The following is a 20,934-nucleotide window of genomic DNA, read 5'->3' as shown; positions in this document are numbered from 1 at the left end:
CTGCTACCCACAATCAAATCGGGCCCCTCTGGTGCTGATTCCTGAGTGGGTGGGCTTGTGCATGCTCTAGGCCCCTGTGGGTCTCTCCAACAAACTCTCCTGGGGAGCTGGGAGTTTCTCCCGCTGCTGTCCCAACCCCCACAGGTGTTTTCAATCAGAGATTTGAGGCTTTATTTCCCTACCTGGAACCCTGGGTTGTGCAGTCTGCTTCGCTCCCCCGCCATTCCTCCCGGTTTATCTACACGCCAATGTGGGGCCGTGGGGTCTGCCAGCCACCACCTTGTGGGGTCCGCCAGCTGCTGCCTTGCCGTGAGTCCTCTCCGCCCAGCTGCCCGTCTCCACCCCTCCTACTGGTCTGGGTGAATGTTTCTTCTTTATCTCCTTGGTTGTCGGACTTCCATACAGTTCGATTTTCTGTCAGTTCTGGTTGTTTTTTGTTTTTAAATTGTTGTTGTCCTTGTTTTGGTTGTGCGAGGAGGCACAGTGTGTCTACCTACGCCTCCATCTTGGCCGGAAGCCTAATTTTCATCAATTAAAATTTAAACTTAAATGGCCATACGTGGCTCATGGCCACCATACTGGGCAGTACAGCCCCAGTGTCTGCGCTCTTGAGCCCCCACACTTTCTAGTCAGTGACTAACACAACCCATGTGGGGTTACCTTCCCTTGGATTCACTTCCCCAGGATGAGCTTTTCTGCTCTTGAGCCTCCCACCCCAGGCGGTCAGTCCCTCTGCTCCAGAGCAGGCTCCCCTCACCTCTGCAATTCATGTTCACCCCGCACCCCACGAGTGCAGGGGCTGTGCTGGCGTGATGTGGACTCCATCCGGCGGGGTCCGTATGTTGTGGATGCGACAAACAAATTCACACAGACTACAGAAGTCCTGTGGAGAAAAAGGGACGGCATGGCCACTCTCTGAGTGCGAGAGCACCCTGACCCTTGCTTGGACAGGCTTTTATTGCTTTTCTGGGAGCATTACCTCAAGGAAGGTCTTCATTCATCACGGTCAGGCAGTCAGGATCAAACAATAGATAACATTCCAAGAACTCTGAGGGCTTATTCTGAGTCAGGGTCAGTTAGCTAAAGGGCTACAAAAACTTGGGAAATAAACTCATTTCATGCTTTGACCCTTATTTAAATTGAGGGTATTAGCAAAGCAGGTTTCACAGAATTTTATGCATTCTTTCTTAGGCCCAATCGCCCTGGGGAACCACCTGTTCCTGCCCAGGGCTGCACCGCCCTCCGGCATCGTTTCAGGCTGAAGTCAAGCGGAAGAAGTAAGGCAGCCAAGAGATTAGGAGACTTCTCGAGACAGAATGAGGACTCAGGCTATGTCAAAGCCGAGGGGCGAGGGTCCATCACACCCTTTTTCTATAGCCCCCCCAAGTCCTTCCCTGAGGGCCTCTTCGCGACCATGCCTGTCTTAGGTCATCCCTCCCTTGAGGAATCTTACCCGTCATTGGCTAACCAGTCATCCACCCGGGAGCCAAGCAGGGTCAAGTAAAAGGGGGCAGAGGTGGCGCCCCTACCGGGAAGATAAGCTTTGTCTCCTTAGTGGCTTATGGTCCCAAGGTCTCTCACTCAGCCTTAGCCATGGGGGTTACTGCTTCTGAAACCAGGCAGGGCGGTTCCCAACACTGGCTGGGCTAGGGAGGGCATCTGAGCTGCTTTTCCCACTCCGGCTTCCCAGGCTTTGTCCCTTCTGCCCTGAGGCTTATGTCTGTTTCAGGGAGATTATCAGTTCCCAACAGGGGCCTGGGGTAACTCACGGGGCACTTCGTGGCATCGGGAAGTGAGAGGGTGGCAGGAGGAGGGCTTGGCTACTGAAGGACTCGCACTGCGGCCGCGGGCAGCTTGTGGACGTTTGTGCGGGCCTCGGTCCCCCTTTCCTGGGCTTCCTAAAGCCTGTGTGTGTGCTCATATAAGATTTTTTTCCTTACTTAAAAAGTCATACTGCATTGTTAAAAATTCACGTTAAAAAAAAGAAACTTTCATGTAGAAAGTACCCCAGAATCTGTCCTTGGGGAAAATCACTTTGAGTCCGGTGTATATTGCTCCAAATTTTTTTCTGTATACTAATCTGAGACTATATGAGTTGTTTGGGGTTTTTTTTATAAAAATGGAATCTTATTCTCTGTGCTGTCCCATAACTCCCCCCTTTTTTCTTTTGCTTACTCATGTGTTTACCCAAAAACCTTAATTAGATGCTTGCTGCGTGCTAGTCACAGTTCCAGGAACTGGGGACGTGGACAGGACGAGACAGCTTTCCCTGCCAGGCAGAGGAGAGAGTAACCACGTTCATAACTAAACCAAGGGGTTTTCGACTATGGTGAGCAGTGAAGCGAATGACATATATAAAGAGGGGTCCCCTTGTGTCCGCAGACCCTGAGCCTGGACGCCCCATCCATGGTCTACCCGCCGCCAGAGGTGTGTGGCACTGGCACCGAGGCCATTCAGCAGTTCCTCTGCCAAGGTAAGGCCAGGCAGCCTGCCTCCTTCACTCAGTGGGCACACGCAGCCCCCGCAGCTGCCCTGGGCCATCCCAGGCTAGGGAGGCGACAGAGACCGGGGAGGCCACAGGCTGGCAAGAGACGGGCTACACATGATCACATAGGAAATGCAACTGCTTATAGTGGTTATGCAGGTACAGTGGGACATCAGATTTAGGGTCTTGGGGTAGATCTGTGTGAGAAAGTGAAACCTGAGGGACAATTAGAACTTTGACTGGAAGAAGGATATTCCCGGCAGGCGGAGGTACATGTGGAAAGGCCGAGTAGCTGGGAGCCACAGTGAAGGGAAGAGAGACGGAGATGAGGCAAGAAGGGGACCCAGGCCCCTCATATAGGAGAGGAATTCACTTTTTATTGTGCAAAAGTTACCCCAGCTACAGGGAGGAGAAGGGATTGAAGGAAGCAAGAGTATAGAGGGTGGGGGACCCGTGAGGAGGTCATGGGGTCATCCAGAAGAGATGCCATGGTGAATGGGACTTAGAGGTGGCAGTATAGCAGAAGGAGCTAAAGCCCAGGGCCACACCCAGGCTGGGCACAAGCAGGGAGAGCAGTGCACAGGCAGACCCTGGAGACAGCACAGCCCCTTCCAGACCGCGGCAGGACAGCGAGGCCTGAGCTTTCTGCTGGTGTGGGTAGTGGGGGTCTTGCCTCCAATTTGTAAAGAGCTCAGTATGTGTGGAGCGCAGTGAGGCTGGGTGCGATAACGCAAGGCCTGCCTGCACTCAGCAGCTCCTGTGAGGCCAGAGGGGCTCCTGTCACCTACTGACCTTCTAGAGCACAGTCAAGACTCACGTACACATCTGGTCGTCTGGTCGTCTGGTCTGTGATGGAGGTGCCGTTGCAGAGCACTGAGAAAGGAAAGCCAGTGCTTGTCAGTAAATGATCCTGGACCAGTTGGATGTCCGCGTGGAAAAGAAGGAACCTTAACCTCTTCCTTAGAAAGGAGACAGGCAGCACTAACCATAAAAGGTTGATAAGTTAGTTTTCATTAAAATCAAAAACTTCTTTCCTTCAAAAGACACCATTCAGGGAAAGGACAGGCAAGCTCTGAAGTTGGAGGTGATCGTTGCGATGCATATCCAGCAAAGGACTTGTTTCTAGAAGGTGGAAAGAAGTAGAGAGCAATAAGAAAGAGGCATCATCAAAAGACACAGATAGGAATTTTACAAAAGAGAATATCCAGATGGTCATCAGTGACTGAAAAAAGGGACTCGACAGCATTTTAGTCAGCAGGAAAATGCAAATTAAAACTGCAAAGAGACACGTGAACCCTAACACACCCACAAAAGTGGCCGAGATTAATCTGACCATGCCGAGAACGAGCACAGGTGCAGGGCAACGGGAGCTTGGTGCGCTGCCGGTGGAAGTGTCGATCAGGACTCTTCAGAAAGTGGCCGTTGACATCTACCCAAGCGGAGCTCTCAAGTGCCCTGTGACGCTTCAGTTCGTGTCTGGGTCAGACGTGCCGGGAGTGGGGCGTGCGATCACATGACAAAGGCCAAGTTCAGAGGTACAGAGGTGCCGTACTGGAAACACCCCATGTCTGTCAGCAGTAGAAGGGACAGTCTGTTGTCCACTCATGATCACGACACAGCAGTCGAGCTGGACACAAACTGGGCTGCTGCACGACCTGGGTGAGCCTCCCTGACGCGCTGGGGGCCGTGAGAAGCCAGGCACAGGAAGGTGCCCTTGAACTCCAACCAGCACTGAGTCCTGCCTCTCAAGCCTTAGACAGCGGTGAGCTGCACAGGAGGGCTCCGGGCCCTTTCTGTAGGGAGTCACACCTCAGTTGACAAAGGGGAGGGGCTTTCGCCCCACAGCAGCGGGCCAGGCCGGGCGTGTCTACCGGAGGAGTCGGAGCCACGGTTCTGACGGGCGGCAGGTGTGTGTCGCCACGTAGTTCCAGAAATGCTCCTGCAGTTGTTTCAACTGTGTAGTAGGTACCCATATGCATGTAGGATTTTTGGTTTTGCTCTTTTAAAAACATTAAAGAAAAAACCCACAAAAGATACGCTATGGGACTCTGTGCCCTACTTTTTTTATATATATTTTTTTTACTAAAAATAAGTCTGAGCCCTTTCCTAACATATGGACCTGCCGTGTTTAAACTGCTGTGTAGCATTTCACGTGCCGGAGCCCGTTGGTGTGCACGTGGGGGTTCTCTGGGGTACCCCCTCACGAACACTAACCCGCGCCTCCCTGGCCCGTATGAGTGTGCCTCTAGGGCAGGCCGCAGTGGGGTTGACACAGCGGTGAGGACCAGCCCTCTGTGTTGGCCCTGGAGAGGTTACACCCGGCTACGTTCCCGCGAGGAGTATCAGAGAGGGCCTCTCTCCCGCCCCATCCTGGCTAGCACTTGGTATTGTCTTTGACAGTCTTCTAATCTGGCAGGGAAACAAGGGATCCTATTATATTTTAATGTCATCTCCTTGATTATTTGAATATTTGTCCATATGTCTACTGCCCAGTTTTACTTGTTTTTGCAAATTGCCTATTTATGTTCTTGGTGTGGCGGGCAAATAACTTTGACTACATTAAAATCTAAACTTCTTCTTTTTTTTTTTTTTAAGATTTTATTTATTTATTTTTAGAGAGGGGGAAAAGAGGGGGAAAGAGAGGAAGAGAAACATCCATGTGTGGTTGCCTCTCAGGTGACCCTACTGGGGACCTGGCCCACAACCCAGGCATGTGTCCTGACTGGGAATCAAATCGGTGACCCTTTGGTTCACAGGCTGGCGCTCAGTCCACTGAGCCACACTGGCCAGGGCAAAATCCAAACCTTCTTTATCTCAAAAAGATAGGATGCCATCAAAGCTAAAAAGACGAGTTGCCACCTAGAAAAAGATAGTGGCAACATGTACTATAGACTGAAGATTATTAGCTATGATACATTAAGAGCACTTACAAACCAGCAAGAACAAGGCAAAAACTACCCAGGGCAGAAGGCCAGCCTCTTGCCCAAGGTCCCACACACAGGAAATTATGGGTAAAGCTGAGTCTTGAACCCAGCCTTCAACTACTGATCTCAGGCTCTTTTCCACCCTCACTCCACTTGGGTGGTAAAGAGGCAGGTGGCGTGTCTGTTTATTCACTCAGCAGATGCTCCCTGAGCACTGGCCTCACTCTGGCCCAGGCATGAGGACTGGTGGGCGACACGAGGGCGCAGTCTGGGGCAGGGGAGCAGCTGCCTGAGGTGGGGTGGGACAGAGTGCCGTGGAGGAAGGCAAGGCGGCAGGAGCTGGCAGTGCCAGGTACCTGGGCTGCCCCCTCCCCACTGGGCAGCTTGAACCATCTCTTGCAGAGTCAGGGCTGGAGTACTACCCGCCTTCTCAGTACCTGCTGCCGGTCCTAGAGCGAGATGGGGCCGAGAGCTCCCAGGACAGCCTGGATGGGCCCATGGACAGATTCTCCAGGGAGGAGGTAGAGTGGCAGGTAAGGCGCACCTGCCTGCTGGCACGTGGAGTGGGGCCCCAGGCACGGAGGGGATATTCAGAGCTGCAGCCTCCAGTCTCCTCCATCAAACTGAAGTTCACCTCCATCAGACAAATGTGCTTAGAAGGCTTTCGGGAGGCCAACCACGGCCACCCCAGCTCGCCAGCTCACCAAGCGTCAGCAGCACCCTGCTCGCCTCTGCTGTTCAGGCTGGCTCTCCCAGGTCCCTGTGTGGTGCATGCACACACATACAGACACAGGCCTGCCTTGGGGAGGTTGTGGGGCTGTTTCCAGACCGCTGCAATGAAACAAATGTCGCAACAAAGCCAGTCGTGCGAACTTGTGGGTTTCCCAGTGCGTATCAAAGTTCCGTTCACACTATACTGTAGTCTTTTAAGCGTGCAATAGCATTATGTCTAAGAAATGTGCATGCCATAATTTAAAACTACTTTATTGCTAAAAAATGCTAACTGTCATCTAAGCCTTCAGCAAGTTGTAATATTTTTGCTGGTAGAGGATCTTAACCTCAGTGTTGGTGGAAACACAGTATCTGCAAAGGGCAATAAAATGACGTATATCTGTATATACATTTTTCCAAAGGCACAGATTATATGTAAGTAGATGCGTGGACTTGGGTCTGAGAATGATATGCGGGCTGCGGTGGGGAGCCAGGGTTAGGGCTAGGAGTGTTCAGTGGGTACCTCAGTTGTATATGCCTTGTTTTATTTTTTTAAAGATTTTATTTATCTCTAGACAGAGGGGAAGGGAGGGAGAAAGAGAGGGAGAGAAACATCCATATGTGGTTGCCTCTCATGCGCCCCACCACTAGGGACCTGGCCCACAACCCATGCATGTGCCCTGTCTGGGAATGGAACTGGCGACCCTTTGGTTCACAGGCCAGCGCTCAATCCACTGAGCCACACCAGCCAGGGCTTGGTCTCCCTTTCTGAGTACTAGGCCTTCTCAGGACTGCATCCCAGAACTGTCTTGAAGACCTTCTGGGGCGGGGGGGGCCTAGCCCCATGTTTCTCAGCCCTCGGTGCCTGCCCCCCACCCCAGCATTCTGGTGGGCCTGGGAGTCTCAGTGGCGTCAGGCCGCCCACCTTCTCTGACCACTGCCTTTTCTCCCCCAGAATAGGTTCTCGGACTATGAGAAGAAGAAGGTAAGAAAATGCCTTTTGTCCTCCATCACTTCACTTCTTATTAAAGATCTCAACCATTATAAAAGGCTTGAGGAAACAAGTTCTTCCTGCCTCGGAGTTAGAGGGTGAAGCAACGCTTTCCTCTTACATACATCACCTCAGCACATCCTCCCAGCCTTGGTCGATGGTAGAGTGTCTCCATGTGGCCAATGAGAAGACCGAGGCTCGGAGACGTTGAACCCAAACCCAGGCTCTAAATCATTGGCCTCGGCCAGCGAACAGCCTGTTCTATTTCAGTGGGGCCCTGCAGGGTTGCTCGGCGTGAAGGCCTGCAGCCTGCACTATTCAGAGTTTCGGGGTGGGTTCACACTGCGCGCACGTCCCGATGCCCGCAGGGCCTGTGCCAGCAGTCCCCAGCATCTCCGTTCCTGCAGGAGCAGAAGATGCTGGAGAAACTCGAGTTTGAACGGCGCCTGGAAGTTGGGCAGCGAGAGCACGCGCAGCTCCTGCAGCAGAGCAACAGCCACAGGGACGAGATCCTTCAGACGGTCAGGGAGGTTCGTGAGTGGCCTGTGGGGTCAGCCTGTCCGTGCTCCCCTGCCAGGGCCTCCTGACTGCAGCCGGGGCCCCTCTGATGGGGGAAGGCAGTGGGAGTGAGCTCTCTCACTTCCACACTCCAGGGCCTAGGGGGCCTTTACACTGGGAACCCATTCTCCTAACCCCAGTAGGGGCCCCTCACTGCCCTAATGGTGTCTAAACGGGCCCCAGGTGCTCAGCACCTCTGCCTGTCCTGCCGCAGGAGCAGTCCCGGCTGGAGCAGGGCCTCAGCGAGCACCGGCGCTACCTCGACGCAGAGCGTCAGCGGCTGCAGGAGCAGCTGAAGCAGACGGAGCAGAACATCTCCAACCGCATCCAGAAGCTCCTGCAAGACAATCAGAGGTCAGGCTGCAGTCCTCCCAATGCCCAGGCCCAGAGATCTTCTCCCGAGTGATACCCTTGAGGGAGACCAGGCTGGGGGTCCACTCCCCCGTCACGGGCTCCACTCCTGCCCAAGGGTCCCATCATTGGGATCCGGTCTCGGTGCTGCAGTAACACCGACTGAAAGAGGAAAGACTGGAAGAGGAAAGACTGGTCTGGGCATGGCCAGCTCTGTCCCCTGTTGTGGGGCGGCCACCAACCAGACCTGGGCCCCCACTGCCCCATCTGCTAAATGAGCGGACGCAACAAGACAGTTCAGAGCACCTCTGTTCTGATGGTGTGGGTTCCGTTCACCCAAGCAGGGCTGCTGGGGGCAGGTATTGAAGGAGAAAGGGGGCAGAACAGAGACCTAGGGGTGGAGCGGGGAGCCCGAGGAAGTCTGGTCAGGGTTCCAAGGGGAAAGGTTCAGAAACAGGCTTTTGCCACGTCCCCTGTCGCTTCCAGGTTTCCTTTTGCTCTTCACTCATCCCTCTGCCATCCTGGGCACCCACAAGCCAGGGCCCTGCTCCCCGAGCCCTCACCACCGCGGGCATCCTGGAAAGCTACCGTCCTCTTGGCACTTCTTCAGTGCCACGCGCTTCGTGTGCATTTTCTCACTCTTTACAAATACTCCACAAAGGTTTTGTTGTTGTTTAATACTGTTCCTGTGTCACAGTCAAGGAACTGGTCTGAGACCACAGGGCCCCTCCCTCAGTGGTCGGGCTGAGAGGCCCCCAGCCCAGTCCCTCAGCCCGCTATGCGCCCCAGTGCAGGGAGGGGGCGGTGCTGCTGGGAACAGGCATGCCGGGGGCTGCTGCAGGGACCTGTCACGGGTTTCTCCACAGGCAAAAGAAAAGCTCCGAGATTTTGAAGTCGCTGGAAAATGAAAGGCAAGTGTTCGGCCTCAGCACTTTCTCTGCACAGCCTTCCTTCGGGGGGCAAAGGGTGGGGAGGGGTGGCTTTGGGGTTAGGATGTCTTATGAATCTCAAGGATATGTCAGAAAGTTTTCCTACAGCTATGAGGAAAGTCACCTCATTAGGGAATATTGAATTAAAAAGAATCACTATCTGCAAGTTTGTGTGAGTACATTCCTGACAAAAATGTAGATGTGAACAAGAAAGTATGTATAATGTCCTGCTATATTCCCAGTGTAAGAAAATGACCGAGAAATCTACGTTTCTGGGGGGAAATTTTGGTTACATGAACTATGCACTAAAGAATAATCTGTTGCCATTCAATATCTTGTTGAAGAGTATTCCTTATTAAAGGAGACGCAGTAGCCCTGGCTGGTATGGCTCAGTGGATTGCGTGCCGGCCTGTGAATCTGTTCGATTCCCAGTCAGGGCACATGCCTGGGTTGCTGGCTGGGTCCTCAGTGGGGAGCACACGAGAGGCAACCACACATGGATGTTTCTCTCCCTCTCTTTCTCCCTCCCTTCCCCTCTGTCTAAAAATAAATATATAAAATCCTTAAAAAAATAAAAATAAAGGAGACACAATATATTGCTAAGTGGAAAAGTGGGGTCTACAGTCTATCATTTTTTTAACATTTTATTTATTTACTTTTTTTAGAGAGAGGGGAAGGGAGGGAGAAAGAGAGGGAGAAAAGCATCAATGTGTGGTTGCCTCTTGTATGCCCCTAACTGGGGACCTGGCCTGACTGGGAATCAAACCAGCAACCCTTTAGTTCACAAGCCAGTGCTTAATCCACTGAGCCACACCAGCCAGGGCCAGTCTGTCATTTCCTGAAGACAGTCTGTACGTTTCTGTGATCGGAAAGCAAAAAGACCCACCCCCCAATGGTATACACGGAACAGGTTTAGAGGTGGGAATTAGAGGCGGTGATACTTTTCTTCCTTTGGGTTTTCAGTGTTTTCCAGGTTCACTGCTTTGAGGTACCACCACCGTAGTAATGAGAAAAGATGGTGGCTGGGAGGGACAACCTCCGCCCCTTCCCCAGGTGTTAATGGGACCCCTCCTGGTTCTCTGAGATCCCAAAATAGCAGTGTCGTCTTTGCTGCTGTCCTATGCCCAGCCTTCTGGGCCCCTGGCTGCCTGGAAAGACTGCTGCAGGGTGCTCCCACCAGGTTGCAGAGCAGCCTGTCACCCCACCCACATAAACTGTGGTGCTGGCTGCAGCCAGGGTGGTCAAGGCCAAGCTGAGTTGTGGCCAGTGGCCTTGTTTCTTCAGCACACGCTGATCAGTTGCCCTCTCTGTGCCGGGCCTGGGGTCCAGCGGTGCGCCGTACAGCCCCCCTCGAGCAGCCTGGGGTCCTGGGGCAGAGGGGCTCAGGTGAGACATGCTTCCTCCAATGCAGTCAGACCCCACAGAAACAGTAGAGGGCCGTCCCTCCGAGCCACTGTAGCCGGTTCAGTGCGGGGAAACGTGCTCGCACATGCAGCACGCATGCCTGCGATTTACCTTCTAATTTTCATTTTATGTTCTTATTTTTTTATTACAGTTTGCATTCACCACTTCTGCATTTTAGTTTATTACGTCATGGATGTCTTGCCATGCCCGAAGCCTTGTTATTCGTAATAGCTGCAGGGTGCCCACTGTATGATGATGTCATAACTTACTCAATTGGCCCTCTGTTCACAAACATTTGTTTCCAGTTTTTCATAATCACAGTGCCAGTGACCAGCTTCTAAACACACCTGTATGCATTTACAGGACATTCGATGGGTATCGTTAAATTGCCTTCCAAACAATGTTTTGCCAGTTTACACTCTTCTCAGCAGTACATAAAAGAGCCCATTTCACCGCCTCCATTGCCGTCACCAATGGTTACCAGTTGTCTTAATCTCAACCAATCTGCTAGGTGAAAAGGTTTTACTTTCCTTAGTTACCAGTGATGTTAAGCATCTATTTATTGGTCACTTGTACTTAAGCAAGTGAAGTGGCTGTTTGCATCTTTTGCCCATTTTTCTAAAGGAATGCTCATCTTTTTATGCAAGAAACTCTTAACCGCAAGGCTGAAGGTAAACAGGGCCCCAGTGGAGGTGTGTGATGCAGCCAGAGCACATCTAGGTTGGCACATCAAGGAGGACTTCCTGAAGGCGGTGCTATTCATCTGATGGGATTCCCTCTTGGGAATGTTACGTTTGCCGAATGAATGGGTGGATTGTTTTTCTAGAATAAGAATGGAACAGTTGATGTCCATAACCCAGGAGGAGACGGAAAACCTGCGAAGACGTGAGGTTGCCTGTGAGTCTTGGGGTAGGGAGGGGTGAGGGGTCATGGGAACAGAGTTTGGCTCTGGGGGGGCGCAGTGGGGCAGGGGTAGACAGTCACCTATAGAGGGTGCTGAGTGTTAACCCCTCTCATAAGAACCAAGAAGTGATACGTTTAGCATGATAACATTTTAATTTTGTATTGTGGTAAAATATAGATAACATAAAATTTGCCATTTTAACCACTTTTAATTGTATAGTTCTGTGGCGTTAAATACATTATTGTGTAGCCATCACCACCCCCATCTCCAGAACATTTTTCCTCTTGCAAAAGTGAAACTCTATACCCATCAAATCACAGCTCACCACCCCCCGCCCACCCCTGGCACCCACCATTCTACTCTCTGTCTGTGAATCTGATCGCTCCAGGTCTCCTGTATAAGGGGGTCATGTGGTGTTTGTCTTTTTGTCGACTGGCTTCTTTCACTTCCAAGGTTCTTTCGTGTTGTAGCTCACCTCTGAATCTCCTCCCCGCTAAGGCTGAATCACATCCCGACACTCCGTTGTTAGGAGAGACCGCATTTTGTTACTCTCTTCGTCCGCCAGTGGGCACTTGGGTAGTTTCCGCCTGTTGGCTATTGTGAATAATGCTGCTGTGAACGTGGGTTACACATAGCTCTTCAATTCTCTTTTGGCTTTTTAATTTTAATTGTTTAAAATCCACAAGTACACATTAACCTTTAACTAGAAGAATATATATCAGAAAGCAATGATGCCTCTGAGTGACAGATTAGAGGAGACTGCGTGTGCTGTTCAGTGTCTTGCATTAGTCAATCTTTCACGCTTAAGTTACTTTTATAGTTTAAACAAAAAGATTTCTCTTGTGGGTGACCATCAGGTGGGTGACTAGGTGGACCCTGCGAGGCCACCCCAGAAGTGGCCACCCCGTTCTCAGCCCCCGTCGCCATGTCTCCCCAGCCGCCATGCAGCAGATGCTGACCGAAAGCTGTAAGAACCGCCTCATCCAGATGGCCTACGAGTCTCAGAGGCAGAACTTGGTCCAGCAGGCCTGTTCCAGGTAAGGTAAGGAGAGACCTCCTGAGGAAGGGAGTTGGGGGAGCCAGCTCTGAGCCTCAGGAATCCCCACCCCCCTGCATCGGCCGTGCTACCAGGGGCAAGTGGTGACTGGTCTTCATGGATTTTCCAGCTGGATCTCATGATTCTATGTTGGCTCGTGATAAAGCGACAATAACTTGTGTTACTGCACTTCAGAAACACTGTGTTTTTTACAAATTAAAGGTTTGTGGCAACCATGCCTCCAGCAATATATTGGTCACCCCTCCATTTTTCCTACAGGCTCAGGTGGTTAGCCTTTTTTAGCAACAAAGAATTTTTTAATTCAAGTATGTAATTGTTTTTTGAGACATAATGCTGTTGAGCACTTAATAGACTACAGTATAGCGCAACCATAGTTCTTATGTGCACTGGGACACCCACAAATTCCTGTGCTCGCTCTGTTGCAGCACCCCTTATCGCAGTGATCTGGAACCAAGCCCACCGCGTCTCTGAGGTGTGCCTGCGGTCACTGCCACTTCTTACGCATTTTCTGTGTGCCAGGCACTCGGCTCAGTGACACGCATTAGCTCACTGGATCTCTGAGGGACTACGTTGTAACCAGCCCCATCTTACAAGCACGGCTCAGGCTGAGAGATGCTATGTGACACACCCGAGGAATCACAGCTATCAAGTGACAGAGGGCAGAGTGGGGGTGTGCTCTTTTTTTTTTTTTTAAGATTTTTATTTATTTACTTTTAGAGAGAGGATAAGGGAGGGAGAAGGAGAGGGAGAGAAACATCAATGTGTGAGAGAGACATTGATCGGTTGCCTCTCACACACCCCCGACTGGGGACCTGGCCCGCAACCCAGGCACATGCCCTGATCAGGAATCGAACCAGGGACCCTTCGGTTTGCAGGCACGCACTCAATCCACTGAGCCACACCAGCCAGGGTGGGGGTGTGCTGTTGACTGTGGTACACTCCTCATCACCAAGGGTCCGCACAGGTCGGGGCAGGGTGTACTGGAAGGAACGGTGATAGGGCTGCCTTCAGTGCTGATGGCCCCTCTGGGTCTGGCTCTCCAAGTTCACTGAGGCACTGTGGGTTTGCCTTTTGAGGCAGCCTTAGGGGTCTGGCAGAGCCAGGTGAGAAAAGCGCAGTCGGTGCTCAGGAGCCCTAGACGGGGACGAGCCAGTAGTGCAGGCTGCCCTTGTGTTTCCCCTTCCGTCCAGGTGGCACAGCTGCCAGCCCCTCCATGTCCTTGGGGTGGGGGGGCTTTCTCCCCCACTTCCCAGTGTATGGCTCTGTGCTTAGGGGCATGGGCACATCTTCCCTTAGTCACTGTGAAGTCTTGGGCAAGTTACTTTCCCTTTCTGAGCCTCGAGTTTCATACCAGAAAAATGGGGGTAAATCACATTATGACCCCTAGAGTTGCTGGAACATTTAATCGGTGTGAGGTCTGCCCCACAGGGTCCAATAAGTAACACCATTATGATGAAACAAACAAACTCAAAACCCAGGTGGTACCGAAGTGTGGACATACATGAGGTTTGGATTTTTGTGCCAAAATCACTAGACCTGTTCTAGGCACCGAGAACAGACCCCCTGCTGGAGTCAGAAAGGCTGCGGCGGGGAGTGCCAACGTTAGTGCCCAGGAAGGGCAGCTTTCTCGAGGCCCACGCGGCTCACTAGGGGCTGTGTTCCGGTGGAGGGGTGGATGAGAGGACCCGGAGACCATGTCTCCCAGCTCCTGAGACAAAGGCTTTGTCCCCTTCTGTCCAGGGCCGCGGGATTCAGACAAACCCTGTCTGCACCCAGCCTGGAACACAGTCCCCAGCCAGTGCTCCATAAGTGTTGTTGAATGAATAAATGGTGTATGTTGATCTCCTCCAAGGTGCCCGGCACATAGTAGGTGCTCAGAAAATGTTGAGAGAGTAAATGAATTTGTTGTCTTCCTGGCAGCATGGCTGAAATGGACGAGCGGTTCCAGCAGATTCTGGCGTGGCAGCAGATGGATCAGAACAAAGCCATCACCCAGATCCTGCAGGAGGTGAGCCCTTGCCCAGGGCATGAGGGTGGAGGTGCACGAAGGGACGGCATCGGAACTCTGCATGGAGCCCTGTCCTGGACAGCAAGTGACCCAATGGGCCCAATGCACCTAGTGCCAACCATCAGGAAGAGAGGGGCACGGAGAGGCCTCTGGTGGTGATCCACCGGTCACTGAAGTTCAGAGAGTACCCCTACTTCTCTGGCGGCCACCCACTCCCCATGCTGTGGGGGCCCCATCATAAGGACTGAAAGGGCAGGGAGTGGATCACACCTCGAAGCAGGAGCCCGCAGCAGAGTCCGCTGCTCCTGCCTGCTCCCCTGCTGTCTTAGCGGACAGCTGGGAAAGCAAGGCCTTTGGCCACTGCTCAGCAGGCTGTGCTCTCTGTGCAGAGTGCCATGCAGAAGGCTGCATTTGAGGCTCTCCAGGTGAAGAAAGACCTGATGCATCGGCAGATCAGGAACCAGGTGAGTGTGGGGGTCATGGCCCCCCCTCTAGACCTGTCTTGTCAGCTTTCGGAGTGGTACAGAGGTGGCTGGACAGGTGGCAGATGAGGTTGAATCCTGGCTCTTTCATGTGGCAGCTCAGCAGGAGGTCTCCCTTCAGAACCTCCCTTTCCTCCCAGAACCTTGGTCAGGGCTGCTGGGAGGCGCCTTGAAGCAGCACTGTGAGTGCCTGGCAAATGTGCCCTGTCCTCAGCATTTCTCACGCTGCCCAGGGCAAAGGGGAAGGGTGGCCTGCGGCCTTAACTGCTGGGGCAGCCTCTGTGCTGAACCCGCCCCAGGCAGCCAGCTCAAACCCCGACCTTCCCATCAGCCGTGAGCTGGGACACATTGGATTTCCTGCCGGAGAGAGCAGGGAGGCCCTGTCAGCCGAGGGGTGACCTGGACCTGCAGAGGCATGCACTCTCCTCCAGGCTCTGCTGCTGACCTTCGGCTGTCCCTGGGCAGGCCCCACTGCTGTGGCCTCTTGGCCGCCTCTGTGGCATGGGGCTGTCTGACCCACGGGGCTTTCCCGAGGACGAGGTGTGCTCAGCGGGCTGGGGGTGACGGGAGCTTTCAGGCTGTGGGAACGCTCATCACATCGTATTCCGCACACTTTGAATTTCACATTTTGCATGGTTTTTTTTTCTTTTCTTTTTGGGCCAAAACCAACTTACCCTTTTATTTCCCCCTTTAATTTCAATCCTACATAGCCAGACATGAAGCTCATTCCTCTGACCAGGGGCTGGTGGGGACATAGGAACTTAGGTTACAAGGGTCATCAGGGCATAGGCACAGGGTAGAGACCAGCTGTGGGGTCTGACCCCCCCCAGGGCTAAAAGTCCCCAGTCACACCCTGAGGGTGTGCGGTGACCCCTAGACCATCTCACTCTGGGTGCTTTTGACCCACCAGACCAGCTGTGCCCCTTTAGATCCCGAGCAGGCACGTTCCAGGGAAAGGGCTCACTCACTTACCTGCTCTGTGTCGATGGGCAAGTTACTTAACCTCCCTGAGCCTCAGTTTCCTTGTCTGTACAATGAAGGCATTAATACCCCCTAATAGCCAGAGGAGAACTGATGAACTCATACATGTAGCATGTCCAGCACAGGTCTAGCACACAGAATCCTCAGTACCTATCAGCTACTGCTCCTGTTATTGTTCAGTCCCTTCCATCACCCTCTGCTCCCCTCTGGGACAGCCGTTCAGAGGAAGCAAGAGAACTGGACCAGGAAGAGGCTCAGGGAGAAGTCCACGTCTGCTCCTCCCTCTGGCCTGAACCTTGGAGAAAGCCCCTTCTTCCATCCACAAACCTTTATCCGTCACCCTCTCCAGCAGAGTGACAGCCCCTGCACTCAGACCTGGGTCAACAGTATTGACTAGGACAAGCATGTCCACCCCCACCCCCAGAAAAGCACTCAGGACCCCTTTAGTCCAGAGACCCCCAGAAAAGATTCTTAGCACCCACTTGGCCATCAGAGAGCAGTGGCACAGAGCTGAACTGTGGTTGACGTGAATAAAACCCTGTCTCGTCTTCTGTTTAGATTAAGTTAATAGAAACTGAGTTATTGCAGCTGACACAGCTGGAGTTAAAGAGGAAAGCCCTGGACACAGAGGCATTACAGGTACGTAGGGCTCCCTGGCCACCCTGTCCCTCCCCGTCCCCCAATGAAGCCCCCCACCTGGTGCCCCCACTGCCTCTCGGCAGTGGCTCCCCAGCAGGCAGGGCAGGTCTCCTCTGTGGCCGTGAGGTAGGAGGGTGGCCCAATTCCAGAGGCTGATGGGCACACGGGCCACGGTGAGGCATCTGGTCAGCCTGTTGCCAGGCAGGAGGGTCAGAGGAAGGAGGGTTTCATTGCCGCGGCTCACCCAGGTGACATCTCCATCTCCGCGTTTTCTTTGTTTCGGAGCGGGGTTGCTGCTGAGCTCCCTGTCTCTTCAAGCCATGCTTCTGGGGCGCTGGTTCGACTCACGGGCTGACATCCTTTGGGGAAGAAGCTTTCCTGGTGTCCTAAGAGTGTCTAGAGGAGAGGACCCAGCCATTACTGAGTCACTCTCTACAGGCAGCTTCTCCAGGAGCTCCGGCCAGGGCCCTGCTCACAGAGAAGGGGCAGCAGGGACTAGCAGACAGCATTCTGGTCTGCAAGTCTGGGACCTGGGTCCTGTCCCAGCACAGCCTGGCTGTGTGACCTGGGCAGGAAGGGGGAAAGGGGTGGCCCTTTCCCTCCTCTACACCTCCGTCTGCCCGCCTGCACACAGAGGGTCTGAGTCAGTGGCATGCGAGGATGCAGGCCCCTCCAGGCTTTGAGCAGAGCCTCCTGTTCTCAGGTTGTCTTGTGGGTTTCTCAGTACAGGGAAGGAGCACTGCAGGCTGGCGCCCTGGTCCGAGGTCCCCCATGGACGTGCTGTGTGACCTCAGGCAGGTCACTTCCCCTCCCTGGGCCTCCATTTGTCCCCTCCGTAAAGGGGAAGTAATAATCTCCCAGGCCCAGCCTGGGTCAGGGCCGTCCAAGAGAGGTGAGCTAGCAAACAGAGCCTAGTGTGGGCCTGGAAACGGCCCTCAGAGAGGAAGGGCTGAGCTCAGAGCAGGTGCCCTTGTCTCTTGCCTGTTGGAGCTTGCGGGCTCCACTTTCAGGGCCTCCAGGGGTTCCCAAGGTCAGACGTGATGGAACACGGACACAGACAAGGGCTCTGCTTGGTGTGCCTGTGCACCTACCTACCTGTGTAGGGCCTTCCAGACTGCTGTGGGGTGACCCCAGCCCTCCCTGCACAAGCTTCCCCCATGGGCCCTAGTCAGTGAGGAGGTCAGCCATGGCTGGTCATTTCCTTTGTCTGCTGTTTCTTACTACTCCGCAGACATCAGTCGCTAGATCCCATGCCTGGCCTCAGGCCTGTGGAGAAGGGAGATGCAGGCTTAGGAGCGGGTGGGGAGGGGATGCTCGGGCAGAGAGACCCCTTGGCTCTGTCCCTTAATTTTCAGCCTGAAACGGGGGACAGAGCCTTGAACTGAGTCAGGCCCTCCATGGGCCCCCTGACTGGCAGCTGAGAACTGAATGACGGGGATCCTGCCACGGTGCTTCTGGGATTTCTGGTGCCAGGGGTGCCGTGGGCTTCCAGCGGCACTGGACGTGGTCTTGTGTTACAGGAGATGATCTCGGAGCAACGCTGGGCCCTCAGCTCCCTGCTGCAGCAGCTGCTGAAAGAGAAGGCGCAACGGGAGGAAGAGCTCCGGGAGATCCTGGTGCGTCGGGTGTCTGTGTCCGCATCGCGCAGGGGCCTGCTTTCCCTCAAAAGTGTCCTTACACACCCTGGGTGTTCCCACCATAGCTGTCCACCAAAGAAAGAAACAGGAAGTACACAGGAAAAGAACCTCACTTCTGAGGGTTGCTCACCAGGCAGCCGTTGTTGAGCATCAAGTCCCCTTCCCGCCCTTTAGTTTTAAGCAGCGCCCTCCGACCGTCTTCATAGCTAAGTGTTTGAGAGCAGCTGAGCATTTGCTCAGGAGAGATGCCCAGGAGAGGACTTGCTGTGTCTGGCGCAGGCCTTGGAATAAGCCTGTGACAGGGTTGCCCACTTGTACTCTGTTTCCAAAGGGGCTTGGCGCTGGCGCGTCATCAGGGGCAGCAGAGCCCCATTTAGGTAGCGGGCCAGGTCATGTCCTCCAGACCCCAGGTGCTCCTGGGCAGTGAGGACGGAGGCCAGCCAGTCCATCAGCTGTGGCATGGCCACTGCTGCAGGCGTCCTCTAGCTCCACCGTGGGCGGGCCCTGGGCAGAGAATAGGGAAGACGAGACTGGCTGCTTCCCGGGCCCCTCATGAGCTCAGCTGTTCTGTCTGTGCTGATCAGAAGCTGCCTTCCCTCACGGTGCCTGGCTGCCGCCGTCTACAAATTGTAGCGATGTGGGCATTGTGCAGGGCAGCCATAGGCTGTGGCCGTGTTCCTGCCCTAGAGGGGCCTCGAGGGACTCACTGCCTAGGGGAGGGGTACTACCTCAGCAGAACGTGGATGCCAGGGTCATAGGTTCCAGAAGACAGGTGTATCCACAGCCCAGGCTGGGCCATGGCCAGAAGAGAGGAGCCAGCTCAGTAAGGCCAAGGAGCGGCCACCAAGGGCACTGGGACAATGCCAGGGTTGGAGGGCCACCCCCTGCCCAGCACACCTGGCCCTGGCGTGTGGCTGCAGCCCTGGACGGGCCAGCACAGCTATTCAGAGCACAGGCTCCAGACCCGGGGCTGAGTCCCGGCCCTGGCACTGGGCAGTTCTCAGACCTCAGGCAGGCTACTGACCCACTCTGAACCTCGGGGTCTTTGCTCACGAAGTTGAACCTGTTTCACAGTTATGAGAATTAAGTGAAATGGCTCCTCTTGACGCACAGCACAGAAGGCAGCAGACAGCATCTGAAAGTGTGAGCTGCCATCAGGGTCACTCATCACTGCTCTGTCCCCAGCACCTAGCACAGCGCCTGGCCCAGGACAGCTCTCGGGGGGTTTTGCTGAACGACAAAAGAAAGGGGTCCATTTCAATAGCATGTTTGTAATCCTCCAGCTGTGTCAGACCAGGGTAGGCAACTCCGAAGCTGAAGGTGTCCTTGGAACCCTATTTCTGTCCCTGCCTGGCACCCAGAAGACCAGCCTGAGCTTTGTGGGAGGAGGAGGTGGCTGCTTCGTGCTTTGCTGCTTCCACAAGTGGACGAGACGGTGTCCCTCCCAGACTAGCAGTGTGCAAAGCGGGGTGCCAGGAGTAGCAGCCCAGGTTCAGGCCCCCGCCAGGTGCGTGCCGCTGTGAGATCAGCCTCGGCAGTGAGTGGGGCAGAGTGGCGCTTGCTGCCCTTCCTGCCTCTGTAGTGCAAGTGAAGCGATGCGAGTGGGTAGGAAGTCGTTTTCGAGGTGCCGAGTGCCATCCCCGTGCTCGGGGGAGCAGAGCTCACAGTCATCACGGTCATCGGTCATCATCGTTTTTGCTTGCCGGTCTGTAGCCAACAGCATCTGCTTCTTTCTTGGCAGACGGAGTTAGAAGCCAAAAGCGAAACCAAGCAGGAAAACTACTGGCTGATTCAGTATCAACGGCTTTTGAACCAGAAACCCTTGTCCTTGAAGCTGCAGGTAAGAACGGGTAGCGCCCGGCCCCACCAGGAGCCCCGAGGACCTCCATTCGGAGGGTCCTCTCTGCCTCAGGGACACCCTGCTTGTTGATCTTTCCAGTTTTACTCCGGTCCTATTTCTGGTGGCTAGTGGGCCAGCTCCTGTGCTAGACCCCAGGCGGGACGGAAGTGGGAGAGAGGGAGGGCTCACTCTGGTGAGGAGCAGATGACCTGTGCTGCAGAGCCCACGAGCACACGGTGGGCCGGGGCCTGCTGTGCCCGCCAGCACAGGCTGGCCACAGTGCTATCTGCGAGCACCTGCTGTGCATGCAACAGGTGTGTGTCCCCTCTACCTCCCTCTCCCCCACACTTTTTTTTAACTTTAGGTAAAAATGGAGTCTTTCTGTACATGCTATTTTGGCCACTTCTTTCTTCCCTTCGCAACAGGGACAGGCGGTGTCCAGGCCTACGCACACACGGGTGTCCTCACTGTTCCCAGACAACTGTATAGCATGTGGCATGTGGACGAACCCTCGCTTATTTAAGCAGTCCCCTCCTGAGGGGTGTTCATGCTCCTTACTGATTTCAAGTGTGCAAATTCAACAGCAGTGAACTTCCTGTACAGTTATCTCTTTGCACTTACACATGCGTGTTAGTAGGACACTTCTGAGAGCACATTTTATGTCTTCTGTACGTTCAGACACTTTGTTTGCCGCTGTAGATAATGGCTTCTTCTTTTCCTTCCTGCCATGGTGCCCTTGGCTTTGCTTGCGCAGGAGGAAGGCGTGGAGCACCAGCTGGTGGCCCTGCTGGTGGAGCTGTCAGCCGAGCATTACCTGCCCATCTTTGCCCACCACCGTGTCTCACTGGACATGCTGAGCCGGATGCGCCCCGGGGACCTGGCCAAGGTAGGTAACACCCTCCTCTTGGGGGGTTAGGGAGGCCCAACCCAGCCAAGCGTCAGCTCGCCCTTCTCGAAGTTCCTGCTGAGGCCTGCTCTCGGCAGGCAGCCCAGGGCCCCCTTGCTTCCAGGTGGCTCACACACCTGCCCCGTC

At 54.1% G+C, this 20,934-nt stretch overlaps 1 protein-coding gene across 4 annotated transcripts in view; it reads left to right on the top strand.

Annotated features, from left to right (window-relative positions):
- LRSAM1 (leucine rich repeat and sterile alpha motif containing 1) overlaps positions 1-20,934 on the top strand; it is a 37,671-nt gene that overhangs the window by 11,353 nt on the left and 5,384 nt on the right. For all 4 annotated transcript variants that reach the window (XM_045197051.3, XM_024562136.4, XM_045197049.3 and 1 more), the window contains 14 exons: positions 2,383-2,473; positions 5,812-5,942; positions 7,076-7,105; positions 7,519-7,641; positions 7,884-8,023; positions 8,887-8,931; positions 11,180-11,250; positions 12,195-12,294; positions 14,235-14,322; positions 14,712-14,786; positions 16,344-16,424; positions 17,945-18,040; positions 19,803-19,901; positions 20,656-20,787. In XM_045197051.3, the coding sequence (XP_045052986.2) occupies positions 2,383-2,473; positions 5,812-5,942; positions 7,076-7,105; positions 7,519-7,641; positions 7,884-8,023; positions 8,887-8,931; positions 11,180-11,250; positions 12,195-12,294; positions 14,235-14,322; positions 14,712-14,786; positions 16,344-16,424; positions 17,945-18,040; positions 19,803-19,901; positions 20,656-20,787 (1,302 nt within the window). The remainder of the gene's footprint in view (positions 1-2,382; positions 2,474-5,811; positions 5,943-7,075; positions 7,106-7,518; positions 7,642-7,883; positions 8,024-8,886; positions 8,932-11,179; positions 11,251-12,194; positions 12,295-14,234; positions 14,323-14,711; positions 14,787-16,343; positions 16,425-17,944; positions 18,041-19,802; positions 19,902-20,655; positions 20,788-20,934) is intronic.

Source organism: Desmodus rotundus, chromosome 1, assembly GCF_022682495.2.
Source record: "Desmodus rotundus isolate HL8 chromosome 1, HLdesRot8A.1, whole genome shotgun sequence".
Lineage (NCBI taxonomy): Eukaryota > Metazoa > Chordata > Mammalia > Chiroptera > Phyllostomidae > Desmodus > Desmodus rotundus.
Note: the sequence above shows the minus strand (reverse complement) of the source record. Positions and strands in the feature narration are given on the sequence as shown.